Below are 14,165 nucleotides of genomic sequence, written 5' to 3' on the forward strand. Positions count from 1 at the left end.
TTGTGTATGGCAAAGAACTTGTCTCCATAAGTTTTTATTAATTTAATCTTACCAAAATATTTTGCCAAAATAAGTAAGAATGTGTCCCTTGAAAGCAGTATTTTATGATAATACCTTTGAGTGCTTCTAGCCCATCACTAAATGCTTTACATTTCTTTGCTTAATTCTCACAGAAAATTAGAAAGTTTTAGTAATTTGCTAAAGATTATTCAGAGTGCTTAGTCACTCCAGTCGTGTCTGACTCTCTGCGACCCCATGGACCATGGCCCGCCAGGCTCCTCTGTCCATGGGGTTTTCCAGGCAAGAGTACTGGAGTGGGTTGCCATTTCCTTGTCCTTATTCAGAGTAATTCTATGAAATATAGAAGGTAATAGTCTATGTTGTATACTTAGATTTTAAGAATGGTTACTTCAGAGATTTGATGGCTTACGTAGCAAGAAAAAGAATATAAAAGCAAAATTGAATTCACTCATTGTTTTGGCTAACAGCAAGTATAAAAACAGTCAACCAACAATAACAGATGGGCTACATTACATTAATTTCTCTCATAATTCATTTCCTTGTAGTTTTTTGAGAGAATTAAAAAGCCTTTAAGAAAATTAGATAATTTACATTAAAATGACACACGTGGTGCTTTAGGTAAAAAAGAGTCAATGCATGGATGAGTTACAGCCTTTGTCAACAAGACCAGATTCATTAGAGCACATTAAAATGGCTACTGAAATCATTATGAAAATTAACAAGTATAATAAATTAAATTTATGGGATGGGTTTACAAGCTTTACTACAACTAATACTTTTTTTTCTGCTGAACAGTAAAAGTTACTCTAAATAATCCAGAGAAAGATTCAGGGCACATGGCCAAAGCTTTCTACATTTTGCTTCTATTGTCATTGATCTTTAATGTTTTAATTGTAAACTTGATGTTACTCGAATACTTTGCTCATTGTCTTTTCGTATGAATTAAATAAAAGTGTTGGTCACTCAGTTGTGTCTGAGTCTTTGTGACCCCATGGACTGTAGCCCACCAGGTTTCTCTGTCCATGGAGTTCTCAAGAATACCGGAGTGATCATTCCCTGTTCCAGGGATCTTCCCGACCTAAGGAAAATAAAAAGATAATATTAAATTGTATTTTAGAACTTAGATTATGATTTAAAAGTTATAAATAAAATGAAGTTCAGTAAGGAAAAAAGGGATTTTATACCCTGGCCATACAAATAACCTGCTAATGAAAGGCGTAGAAGATATGCAAACAAGTGTCTAGCAAGTTGACCATAAATCAGCAGGACTCACTGAAATAGAAAAACACAAGCATACTACTTACAACTGTAAATTAAACTGTACTATAACAATAAATACAGGATTATTTCCCCCCTTTATTTGTCCAGCTCACACCAGATTATTTTAAACTTTACTCTGTCTGTGATGTCTAACAAAAGAAAAAATTTAGATAATCCAGTTCAAAGGAAAGCTTAATAGTTATTGATAAAAGGAAGCTAAGGGAATTTAGAAAAACACTGTACTTTATTTTTACCAAGAGGTTGTATTCTGAACTGGGGGCTTTCAGGTGTATCATTCTCATGATACCGGAATTGTTAGAACTATTATAAATTGTAACTATTACCTTCAGAGATTATGATTTTCCTTCTCTGAATATCTGCAAAATGGACTTATGGAACATTTGAAATGGCAAAAATAAGTAGTTACAGACAGGAGGACTCTTTAGTTTTAAACAGGTAAGCTATAAAACAACTTAAAATACTGAAGACTTCAGTGGTCTGTTCCTCTGCTTAGTACTGTTTATATTGAGTAAAATACAGCAAAACTATGTCTTATGTTCAAAGTAAGAAATAGATTTTGCAGTAGATTTTGCAGTGCCACCCGGTATACACATATATGTAAAAAACTGAAATTTCACGAAGTAATACTTACGTGTACCGGAAGCAGGGTACTGTTTACCATTCTGTGATTTTGTTTTGCTTTCCTTTCCATTCCAATCTGTCCATTCTGGTTATTGAAAAGTACTTTTAAAAATTATCTTCTCTGGTGATTTCATAACCCACTAATGGCTTGCAGTTTGAAAAAAGAAAAGATAGACTATAGGTTCTGGATTCTCTTTCTACTGTGTTAATTTTGAGATGAACTAAAGGTTATAACATCAACTGGATTATTAGTTTGGCCACCGTTCTTTATTTAATTTCTGCATCTCTTGTGTCTCCTGCATTGGTAGGCAGATTCTTTACCAAATTGCGTCACCCCGGAAGCCCAGTTTCAATATAAAATATCTTAATTAGTACAGAGGTAATTAGCAGTTGGCTCTGTTATTCTAGATCACAGATTATATTAAAATTGGTTTGCTTTTCTTGAGTACCAGTTTACTAACAACAGATGGAGGTGGGCTTGGAATGTATTTAGAAGTAGATTTAAAATATGTGGTACTTCATTAGCATATTATATTGTGGCTTCTGTTTAAAGTTAGTTTGTTTAGTTCATGTTACTACAAAGTAAGGACTGTTTCTTATATGTATCTGAAATTACAAGCAGCTCAACATATTTGATTTTCCAAATGAAAAAAGCTGCATGGAAATAAAACCCAGGGGCATCCCATGAGGCAATTCATATACTGCTCATACTTGACAGGTGGTGCTAGTGGTAAAGAATCTGCCTGCCAATGCAGGAGACACAGGACACAGGTTTGATTCCTGGGTTGGGAAGATTCCCCAGAGGAGGAAATGGCAACCCACTCCAGTATTCTTGCTTGGAAAATCTCATGGACAGAGGAGCCTGGGAGGCTTCGGTCCATGAGGCTGCAAAGAGTTGGACGTGACTGAGCATACACACACAAGACAATGTGGATGAGAGTGCTGTGAACTTATAAAAGTTCTGACAAGCTCACATGTATAAAAGAAGCTAATTTATATTTCAAATTTGTATTCTCTGTGAAGGTACGTCATTTTAACTATATTAATCATTATGCATGTTGTTGAGAAGTGTAATAGAGAGACGGTTGCACAAACAGACCAGTTAATTCTGTCTTAACCTGTAACAATACAGTCAGACTTATTACCCAGATCACCTAGTTCTTAATTGACCCGTCTTCTACGTCTCCTTCTAGGGTTCACACATATGTTGATCCTAGAAAGAAAGCATGTCTGTTCCCACAAATGCTTAATTTTAAAAATTTAAACATTTTCTACTATTTTTCTTAGAAGTTCTCATTAAAATATTATTTGCAACATTCATTTAAAATTATTTACTATTAATATTTCAAAGAAAAACAGAATAAGGACAGTTTCTTCTGTTCTTTGATTTTGTTCATAGTAGTAACTACTTATCTAGAACCACAAGAGGGAAGCAATTTGTTCCAGTGGAAATTACGCTAGGAGAGCTTTGAAAGGTCTGGATACCAGGTTTGACTCTGTGACACTGAGCTGTTTTTGAAACTTTTTTTTCTCTTCTGTTCATTGTATGTAAAATAAGGAGTTTAGTTAGATATGCACAGATCTTGTGCTCTAGGTCACTATGGTTTGTTAGAGCTGATCTCAAAGGTGAGACCAACTTCATAAGACTGAATCTAAGGCAAAGTACTTCCTCCTCCTCTGCAAAATTATACCTCAGAAGATATATATTTGCAGTTTACAAAGTCCCTATGAGGTACTTTACTGTTCAAGAAGACACAACCTGAAATATAAACTAAGGGTAGTTTTCCATGCATGTGGAAGCCCCTGATAGAATCTGTTAAAGAAAAAAAAAGCATTTCACATTGATTTGAAAATTATTTCTAGGAGTATAGTTTCATAATAAGAATTGTTGGTTGTTAGAAATGTCTTTTGAAGATGACTTTAAAAAAGCGTGGTAAGTGTTTCTCAAGTTAGGTGTGGTTAAGGACTATTTTTTTATCTTTAGTTGTTTATTTGTTGCTGGCTGATACTTTTGTGAAATATATAATAAAACATTAATTATTAGAAAAAAACATTAAAGAAAAAGATCTGCAAAACAGAAGCCAGAATTTAACAAACAAAATTACTTTGCCTACTTGCTCTGAAAGTTTATAAAGCATCCTCTCAGTTTTTGCTAATTGTTTATAGTGTGACATTAGCCAGAAATTGAACTTTCAGTGGCACTGCTGCAAGTGATTTTGTTGTAAAAGTTAGGAATATACATATTACAGGATGGAGAAACAATGATTTTTCCTAGCATCATGAAAATTGTGGCAAGGGGAAGAGAATGGTTGTTAGTTATACTTCAGATGAGGGGTTAGTGCACCATGGCACATGGGCCAGATCTAACTATCTGCTTTGTAAATAAAGTTTTATTGGAAAACATTTGTACCCATTCAGCTGTGTTTTGTCTACAGCTGACTTGGGTAGTTAAGACTGTATGATCTGCGAGGCCTAAAGTATTTATTATGAAGTCTTTTACAGAAGAATTTGTCAATTCCTATTTTAGATTTGAAAATGACAATTATGAATGATTGCTAGTTGTATAGTGCTTTTTTTTTTTTTTACTGATTATATTATCTTTGTTTAACTGCATTAGACATATTATTGTTTGAATTTTTTTCTCTAGTCACTGATGTTCCTAAAGTAAATTTGGAGAGAAGTAAAGAAAATGAATGCAACAATAAAGAGCAAATAAAGAAGAGGAAAAAAAAGCGAAAAGATTATCAACCCAACTATTTCCTATCCATTCCAATCACCAACAAAGAGGTGCTGTTTTTTTTTTTTTAAGTATTTTTACTATATTTTATTCTAAATTATATTTAAGGTGCACTAAATGCTTGTAAGCCCTGTTACTTTCAGCCTTTAAGAGTCTTCAGTGGCATTTTAGCTGGGCAGAAAATATGGAGTATACACACACACATAGGGAATATAAAATACAGGGACTATAGAATATATTTAAACAATAATTTTGGAAAATATTATTTAAGCAATCACAGTTAAATGACAATTTTACAAAAGCCACTTCAAAAAATGTTTCCAGATAGCATGTCAAGGTTCTTTCTAAAGTTTTGTTCATCATAATGGAAGAATGTTTCAGAAGCAGAGAGCTGGTTAAAAAAAAAAAAAAAAGATTCTGAAATCTCTGTGGGGAAAGTAAACTGGAATTTGTTGCTGCTTAGTCCAGTTTATTGGAGAAGGCAATGGCATCCCACTCCAGTACTCTTGCCTGCAAAATCCCATGGATGGAGGAGCCTGGTAGGCTGCAGTCCATGGGGTCGCTAAGAGTCGGACACGACTGAGCGACTTCCCTTTCACTTTTCACTTTCATGCATTGGAGAAGGAAATGGCAACCCACTCCAGTGTTCTTGCCTGGAGAATCCCAGGGACGGGGGAGCCTGGTGGGCTGCCATCTCTGGGGTTGCACAGAGTTGGACACGACTGAAGCGTCTTAGCAGCAGCAGTCCAGTTTATGGTAATGATTATTGCAATATAGTTTTTTCAAAAATTACTCATTGTTGTACCAACTTAATGGTGTATAATAAACTTGGTAGAAATCTATTAAAAGTCTGAACATTTAAGGTGCCATCAGTAATAGGAAATGAAACCAGCCAATTGTCCCACAGTAAGGTACCCTCACATGACTGAGACAGAAAACTGTAGTAGCTAAGCCTTTTAGAGCAGTGACATAGGAATTGTAACGCCTTAGGAAAGAACGTCTCATTTGGAAGTCTGACTGTTTCTATACTTGGCCATTTTGTATCTTCAGAGCTAGATCTGAATTCCTGTTTGATTGTGGACTCTGATCTCTTAACTGGGCATATTTTCAGGTTGTTTCTCCCTTTATTTAACTAGAATGTTTCTACAGAATGCTAATGAATTTTTAAAAATCAAAGCAAACAAAATTGAAATCAAAGAAATAAATATAAAAGAGAACAAATTCTGTTGGGGCATTCCAGGAAACTTCTAGTTTGTGAGGTATAGTTCACTTGGGAAGAAAAGATACATAGATAAGTGGAATTACCTAGCAATACAGAATTTTAGAGTTTGATACAGTAAAGAATCAAAGTTTGATTTTACTGGTATGTAGTGGTAGGTTAACTGTAAAATAGCCCTTAAGTGTTTAGCCAATGGCAAGTTTAATGTTTTTGACAAATATTAAAATACTTGTAAGTTATTCAGACAGGTTTTCTGTGAGATTTAGGATCATGTGTACCTACAGGCATTATAGGAGAGCAGGTTAGGTCCTGAGGAAACTGCACGTGAAACAGGCCTAGTGACATCCCCACACTTTTTGTGATTGGAAGAGATGCCAGTTTCCTTATTTTGGTTTCTTGCTTAGACATTGTTCCACTCCAGAGTCTGTGTGTGTAGAAGTTGGGTGAGCTCTTCTCTAAATAGCTATTCTTGGTTCCCCTGGTCGGAGCAGCAGCTCTGCATTCCCTCCAGCCTGCCCCAGCCCCCGCCAGCGCTGGGCCCGCTTCCCACCTCCTCCAGTGAAGACTGGTGGGGTGATGTGCTAGAATAAGGCCGGCGGGGAAGGGTGCTGAGGGGAAAGAGGGTGAAGAGGTTCTTTTCTTCTGACACTTAGATTGGTCACAAAGATGGGAGGAGGAGATGAAAGAAAACCATTGCCAACCCTTTGTTTTTACCCTGTAAGTCAGTGTAGCCTTTGTTTCTGCCTCTTTGCTGCTGGCAGGTTCTGTAGAAAGTGGGTATAGTACAGGCTTTGGAGCCTGACCAACCTTGCTCAGATACCAGCTGGATCACAAATGCCACTGTGGATGTTGGTCACATTACCTAATTTTTGTAGTTTCAGTGTCTTGAGGTGTAAAGTGAAGGTGATAATGATTATTTTCTAAACCCAAATTTGGACACATCACCTTCATCCTATGCACTTCAGTATCTTCCCATTGATATTTGGATAAAGACAAAGGCTTTACCATATTCTAGAAGGTTCTATATGGTTTGACCTCCATCTCAGCCCCTCTGACCTTGTTTGAACTTGCCAGTTCCGCCTGCCTGTGGGAAAGCTTTCTCTGGCTAGTTTTCTTTTCTTTCCTTTTGGTTTTGTTAATGCCAAAATCTCAGCTCAAACTTCTCCCACCCATGAGCACCCTGACTAGGTCACCTCCCCTCCCCATCCCCACCATTGTCATCCTTGAAATCTGACACTTGTTAGTCCTCCTCACAGTTTTACAGCTCCTTCCCAGTACCTAGAACAGAGTTTGGCAGGAATAGAGGTGCACACACACAAAATACTGTCATTTCAGGGCAGAAGATGTTTCCGGCATACCAAATTCCAACCAGAACAAATTTACAAATAATAGATTCGGTGTGACACATGCTGGTTTTCTGTAATATAGGTTCAGTGATAGTTTGTTTTCAAGGAGGTCCATGACTTGTAATAGTGGGCACACAAGTTTCAAATAACCTGGAAACCAAAGAATTTAATGTTTCTCTCTCAAGAGACTGACTTGTGGGTAACAAAGCTTAATGCCTATATAGGGAGGAGGATTAGGGACTAGGACAAGATGAGGTAGATCCTTTTTATATCTTCTGTATGAGCACCTTGTTTGTTTGTTTGAAAGTATCTAATGTTAATTTTCTTTTGAAACTGCTTATGGGCTTTTGTGGGGAGTCCTGGGAAAAGGAGCAGCATTTATAACATTGTTTCAATGGGAGACTGTATTCCAAGTTCCAATTAAGTGACCTGCAAACAAGCTTTTGGAAGCTAGCACATTGACAATGAGCCGCTCTACTTTTGCCTCTACTTGTTGGCATCTAGTTTTAAAGGAAAAAGGATTCAGACTTACATGGGTCTTTGATTTTTAAACACATTAGTAGACATTTGGAATGCTTTAGTTTTGGAAGGTCATGATTTTTGTATTTTTAAGAAGTAGATTTGGAAAATGAATTAGAATGCGTAAACATATCGTAATTGCATGTATATGAGGCTGTGTTTCTCCATTACCTACAATTATACATTAATTTAAAACTAAAAATAAAGAGGAGAAATTGAATGGTATTTTAGTGAATCCTAAATATTTCTTAACTGACTAGAATTGCTCGATTATTATTTCTAGGTGGATTTGCCCATGTATTGGTTTTATATACTTTCTTATAAGAGGTAATAATATAAGTCAATAATGAAAAATGCAAAGGAAGCTAATTGAAATTAAGAATGCATTAATTTTTTTGTAAGATGACAGTTCTATACCAATGGAAAAATATGATACTCTTTAGGAGTTTTAAAAGGCATTTGTTACATTTAATTTTGTATTTCATTTTGTAATGTGAAAATTACTGGTCTTATGAAAAGATGAAATATGATTTATGCATTCTGTTCCTTTCTGGGAAACACAATTGTGAAAGTACATGATGTCATCATGCATGTTAAACACTTGGTAGATGTAGAAAATTCTCCTACCTTCAGATGATTTTTTACTTTTACTCTACTTACCGCTTTATCATCAAATTTTCAAGTTTTTTTCATCCTGTAGACAAGCAAGAAAAATGACTATATTTGTCTTTGAAGAGATATTAGGTAGCAAACTGATGTGATAATTCTGTTAAACCTTAATGAGGCAGAAAATTTAGGAATGATGTATGTTAACAGCTTAGGAAAAAATCCAAAAATAATGTCAAAAGATGAGGTAAAGGACACTGTCCTTCTGTGTGCTAGACTGTAACCACTCTCCCTCACATACTGACTTGAAGGCATTTTCTGTGGGCTCATGTATGCTTTGAATCAACTAGAAAGCTTAACATACAAAAATGAAATTTCTTATTGCTTTTATTTTTAGGCATGTGGAATATGGCTTCATGGTGAGGTTTAGCAGTTGCATGTCTGTTTTTATTCTCTAAATACAAAGAAAATTACTCAGTGGATGAAATATTTAAGATTTTAATAAGCTTTTATTTTTTTAAGTTTCTTTCAGTATCCTATTTAAATATGGCTCTGTAATGTTAGGCTTAAAAAATGTGCATTGTTCAATACTGCCAGTGGCTGGGGATTATGATAACAGATAAGCTTCAATGGCTTTGTAAAATTTTAAACAGTGGCTATAAAAATTAGTTTCCTTTGGCCTTTAATGACATTGGTACTTTTAAAAATGGCATACAGAGAAGACTCTGAAGTAGTTTCCTTTTTTCTTTTTATCTTTTAAGAATGCAATTAAGAATAAAAAGCATTAAATTTTTTTAAAGATGATATCAAGGAATATATAAATTAATTTGAGGCATCAAAGCATAGTTAGATATACATTACTTGATTAGGTTGTCTTTTAGAATTTTCATAGGTCGAGGTTAATTTTGCATTTTAAGTACTGTGTGACTTCAGAGAGATAGTCTTCAAAAGTTTTATGAATTTTAATTTGCAGTTTTATAAGCTACTGGATAATTCAAAGATGTGAATGGTCTATAACTCTTTTGCACTAAATAATAGGACATTGCACTAAAATGCTGAATATACAAATTTTTGAGCATTGTCCTGAATTTATATATAATTAGTATTTGAGCTTAGAATAAAGACTAAATTTTTATGAAAATGCAGATACTCTACCCACTAAGTGCAATGGCAGACCCCAGGTGTGACAATGAAAATGTCTCTAGGCATTGACAGATGTCCCTTGGGGTAGAGAACCCCTGATTTTCATAATACTGGCAGTGTTGCAGACTTTATATTAGGCAGATGTGGTGAAGTGCTTTCCTTAAGCTTGTCTGCCTTCCTGTAGCTTGTGTGTTGACCTTTAACACATCCCTGTAACTTTGGCTGCTGCTACTAAGTCACTTCAGTCATGTCCGGCTCTGTGTGACCCCATAGATGGCAGCCCACCAGGCTCCCCCATCCCTGGGATTCTCCAGGCAAGAACACTGGAGTGGGTTGCCATTTCCTTCTCCAATGCATGAAAGTGAAAAGTGAAAGGGAAGTCGCTCAGTCGTGTCCAACTCCTAGCGACCCCATGGACTGCAGCCCACCAGGCTCCTCCATCCATGGGATTTTGCAGGCAAGAGTACTGGAGTGGGTTGCCATTGTAACTTTGGCAGTGCTTTACAATTGAAAAGAAACCAAGACTCAGTGAGACTAGGTGATGTCTGTGGGGTTACACCTGTGGCTGACCTGTTATTAAAATCCAGGATTTCTGATACAAGTCTAGCACCCTTAATTTGCTTCACTTTGTATTAAAAAGTTCTCATCCTAAACCACTTTTTCATGATTATTTAAGCCAGAATTACCATTTTGTGCCAGCTAATATTTGAAGATGCATTTATACTGTTCTGAGTCTGACATTCTAGAGCATGTACGATTTTTACTCAGCACTGGGCTAGGTTCTTCCCACATGAACATGGATCTTCTTCAGCTGCTTCAGTATTCCTGTAAACCAGTCTAGGACTTCACTGCACCTGGAAAAATCTCTCAAAAGTTCACCTGTAAAATCCTCGAAGAGTAGTGTGGGCTTACACCAAAGGCTTTTTTGAGCCCATGTATTCTACTGGGATTTCCCTATAGCTCAGATGGTAAAGAATCTGCCTTCAATCCAGGAGACCCAGGTTCGATCCCTGGGTCAGGAAGAGCCCCTGGAGAAGGAAATGGCAACTCACTCCAGTATTCTTGCCTTGAGAATCCATGGACAGAGGAGCTTCGTGGGCTGTAGTCTATGGGGATGTAAAGAGTAGGACACGACTAAGTGACTAACACACACACATGTGTTCTGTTACACAGGATCCAGTAAGACTTCCTCAAAATCTCCTTTAAATGTCTTTTTTCCCTTGATGTTTCATGACTTGAGTCAATACCCTCATGTTGCCCCTATCCTTGTCTCCTCTCAAAAACACATTCCTCGTACCTTTTCTTCTACAATTCTCTGGCCAGTTTTCCTCCTCCTCCCTCCTGGATCTTTTCCTCCAGATATTTCCTTCATCTTTTCTCATCTGTTGTAATTTATCTTTTTCTCAAGTTCCTTTGCTATTTTGGGTTTTGAAAGTGGCTGTTGAAAGTGAAAGTCACTCAGTCATGTCTGACTCTTTGCGATCCCATGGACTATACAGTGCGTAGAATTCTCCAGGCCAAAATACTGGAGTGGGTAGCTGTTCCCTTCTCTGGGGGATCTTCCCAACCCAGGGATCAAACCCAGATCTCCCACATTGCAGGCTTATTCTTTACCAGCTGAGCCACCAGCGAAGCCCAAGAGTGGGTAGTATTAAGATGTTGAAAAGTTTTTTTTTTTAAGTCTTCTGTGTTTCAATTTATTTTAATGGAGACAATACCAATACCTACTTCACAGGATTGGTGGGAGGCTTAGTGAACGAATAGATGTAAAATGCTTACTCTAGTGCCTGAAACCTAGTGACCACACAAGAAGGGGACTGTTGTTTCAACGTTGTGTTTATTTGTATTACCAAGAACTGTGGTGAGACATGGAGAGGAAGAAATGTGTCCTCGGGGACATCATTAATTTGATCAATGTAGAGGTAGAGGAAACTCGGACTGTAAGACCTTTGTGTATTATTATTAGGAGCATTTTAACTACCAGGCTATCAATATTCTTTTGTTGGGTGTCTGGAAAGTGACATCGTACCTTGGGAAATCTTAGGTGTTATTGCGTATCGTCCCACCAGGAAAACACTGTTTCTCGTGTTACTGTTCTCCAGGTTGCAAGGAATAGAGAAATGCTGAGGTTATTTGGGTGAAGAGGATTTATTGTAAAGATCTGTGGGAAGTCAGATCCCAGGCCAACACCTCATGATTTGTCCAGTCACAGTCTGCAGATAATGGAAAGATTGTTCAGTATGAAACAGCTTGTCTGTATGGGAACGCTCGTGATTCAGCTCTTTCTTATCTCTGCTGTCTTTTGGGGGTTCTGCTGCTTTTGCCAGTCTCCTCTCTTGTCGTTTTCTCTCTAATCCTGCTGCCTCCAGGCTTCTATGTGCACTCTTTCCTCTGGGGATCGCTTGGTTTGCTAGTTTATGTTCAAGCTATTTTCCATTTAGAAGTTGGCTAATATTGTCTCTGGGCTTCCCCGGTGGTGCTAGTGGTAAAGAACCTACCTGCCAGTGCAGGAGACGTAAGAGACACAGGTTTGATCCCTCGGGCAGGAAGATTCCCTGGAGAACGGAATGGCAGCCCTCTCCAATATTCTTACTTGGAGAATCCCATGGACAGAAGAGCCTGGCAGGCTGTAGTCCCTACTGCTGCAAAGAATTGGACACGACTGAAGGGACTTAGCACACACAGCATTGTCTCTAGCTTGAAATAGAGGAGGGAAAAGTCATCATTCTTCTTTGTTCTCAGTAGGTTGAGAGGGGTGAGCTGATGAGGGACCAAGGATTTTGCTTGGATAAAGATACAGTTTTTGTACAGGAATTTTGCTTGGATACAGTTTTGTAAACATACGCGTTTAGCCTTCTGTGCAGCTCTCACCATGGTTATGCCCCGCCTCACATGTCTGGGGAAATGACAGTAGTCATTCCTGTTGAATTATTGCTGTCCTGAAAGATCTTAAAGGCCATGAAGAATGGGTTCTCAGACACATTCATTTGGAGACAAATAAATATTACTGCCAGCAGAAATGGAATGTTGTCTGCTGATTTGACCTTTCTGTGGCAAGAATAAAGCTCTTATTTTTAGGAAAGATCATAATGATAGTGAGTCATACTGTATATTCCAGGGATAAGTTTCTGGAAAGATACATAGCCATTGAGTTTTTCCACTCAGTCAGGGACCCAGTCTGTAAAAGAAGGATGTTGGGCTATGCTCTTAAGATGGACAAGCATTGTGTAATTTTTAAAACATTTATACATCCCATTAAACTTTCCGAGTTATCCCTCCAGGATATTTAAGAATAGGTAGACAAGCATGATTTGATTGAAAATCCTGACAGTGTTCTCATTTTAATCGTTACTTATTTTCTTCTCAATTTAAATGTTGCTGTAAGGAAATGTTGCTTACCTAATCTCTGTTTTGTCTGTGTGTGATTAGATTACAAAAGGAATTAAGATCCTGCAAAATGCAATAATACGACAAGATGAGCAACTGGCCAGAGCAATGAGCAGTGATGGCTCCTTTCATATTACCCTACTAGTGATGCAGTTATTGAATGAAGATGACATAAACGTGTGAGTACTACATCTTTCTGGAATATTGTTTTCCAAGTTATTACTTGAATATGAGTAAACATAACAGAACCCAAAGAGGCATTGAAATTCTAAAGAAACATTCTTTGTTATAATTTGTTGCAATCAACAAGCCAAGGTACAGAATTAGCTGTACAATATTCTTCCTAATCTGTATTTTTTTTTTTTTTTCTGCTGTGACACATGGCTTGCGGGATCCTAGTTCCCCTACCAGGGATTGAACCTTTGTACCCTGGAGTGGAAGTGCAGAGCCCTAACCACTGGACCACCAGGGAATTGCCCCTAATCTATACTTTTGAACTGTGTTATTGTTATCAGATGCATTTGTTATGCAGTTATTTTGTCCATGTTAATTATATAAGCACTATGGCGTCTGACCATTTAGGTTAGGATTCCAGGTAAAGATTCTGGAACCATGTCTTAATAAGCTGTTCAATTTTGGGCAAATCATTTTTTAAGTAAATGGAGAAAATAATAGTACTGACACATGTAAACACTTAGTATAGGGCCTGGCACATAGTAGGCACTTAATATTATTAGCTATTAGAGCTGTCATTTACTAGATCAGTGGACAGTTTCAGTCTCACCCCCACCCCATTACTAGAATACTGTATACTCTGCACCGCCAAACTCAGAATTGTGCCACACAAGTTGAGTATGAGTCTTTGCTGTTTTCCAGCCCACAGTGGAGAAACCTTGCTCATCCTCCACTTCTCTGGGACACTGTTGGAATGAGTGCGCCTTGTTCTGTGTAGCTCTCTGGATTAAGCTCAAGCTTAAGCTCTTTGGATAGCCAAAGTCAGAATTACAGGTTACAGCTTCTGTTTTCTACCCTGACATATAGTCTCCTGAGGGAATGAATAATAAGACTTGGATGGGGAGGGCGCGAAGGAAAGGGGAAATATAAGGGAGAAAAGAATAAAGTAGTAACTCAAAATATACAGTCAAATTATGATTCTAGTGGTGATATCTTTTAAATAGTAGAACTGCATATTTTTAGGGATCAGTCTTCTCATCTGTCCCAATGTGCTCCACCCAAAAGCAGATACAATGACTGAGAGGACCGGAAGATTTTACTTAACTCACGT

At 37.3% G+C, this 14,165-nt stretch overlaps 1 protein-coding gene across 7 annotated transcripts in view; it reads left to right on the forward strand.

Moving 5' to 3' along the window:
• The window catches only part of AKAP7 (A-kinase anchoring protein 7), a 123,252-nt gene that overhangs the window by 10,321 nt on the left and 98,766 nt on the right, over nucleotides 1-14,165 (forward strand). For all 7 annotated transcript variants that reach the window (XR_015132394.1, XR_015132395.1, XM_086316534.1 and 4 more), the window contains exons 3-4: nucleotides 4,571-4,710; nucleotides 12,923-13,059. Coding sequence is in view for 5 of the 7 variants with exons in the window: in XM_086316534.1 (XP_086172660.1) it covers nucleotides 4,571-4,710; nucleotides 12,923-13,059 (277 nt within the window). In the remaining 2 variants the exon portion in view is untranslated. The remainder of the gene's footprint in view (nucleotides 1-4,570; nucleotides 4,711-12,922; nucleotides 13,060-14,165) is intronic.

Source organism: Bos grunniens, chromosome 9 (genome assembly GCF_055505025.1).
Source record: "Bos grunniens cultivar Pamir isolate PY7600 chromosome 9, Bosgru_T2T1.0, whole genome shotgun sequence".
In the NCBI taxonomy this organism is placed as follows: domain Eukaryota; kingdom Metazoa; phylum Chordata; class Mammalia; order Artiodactyla; family Bovidae; genus Bos; species Bos grunniens.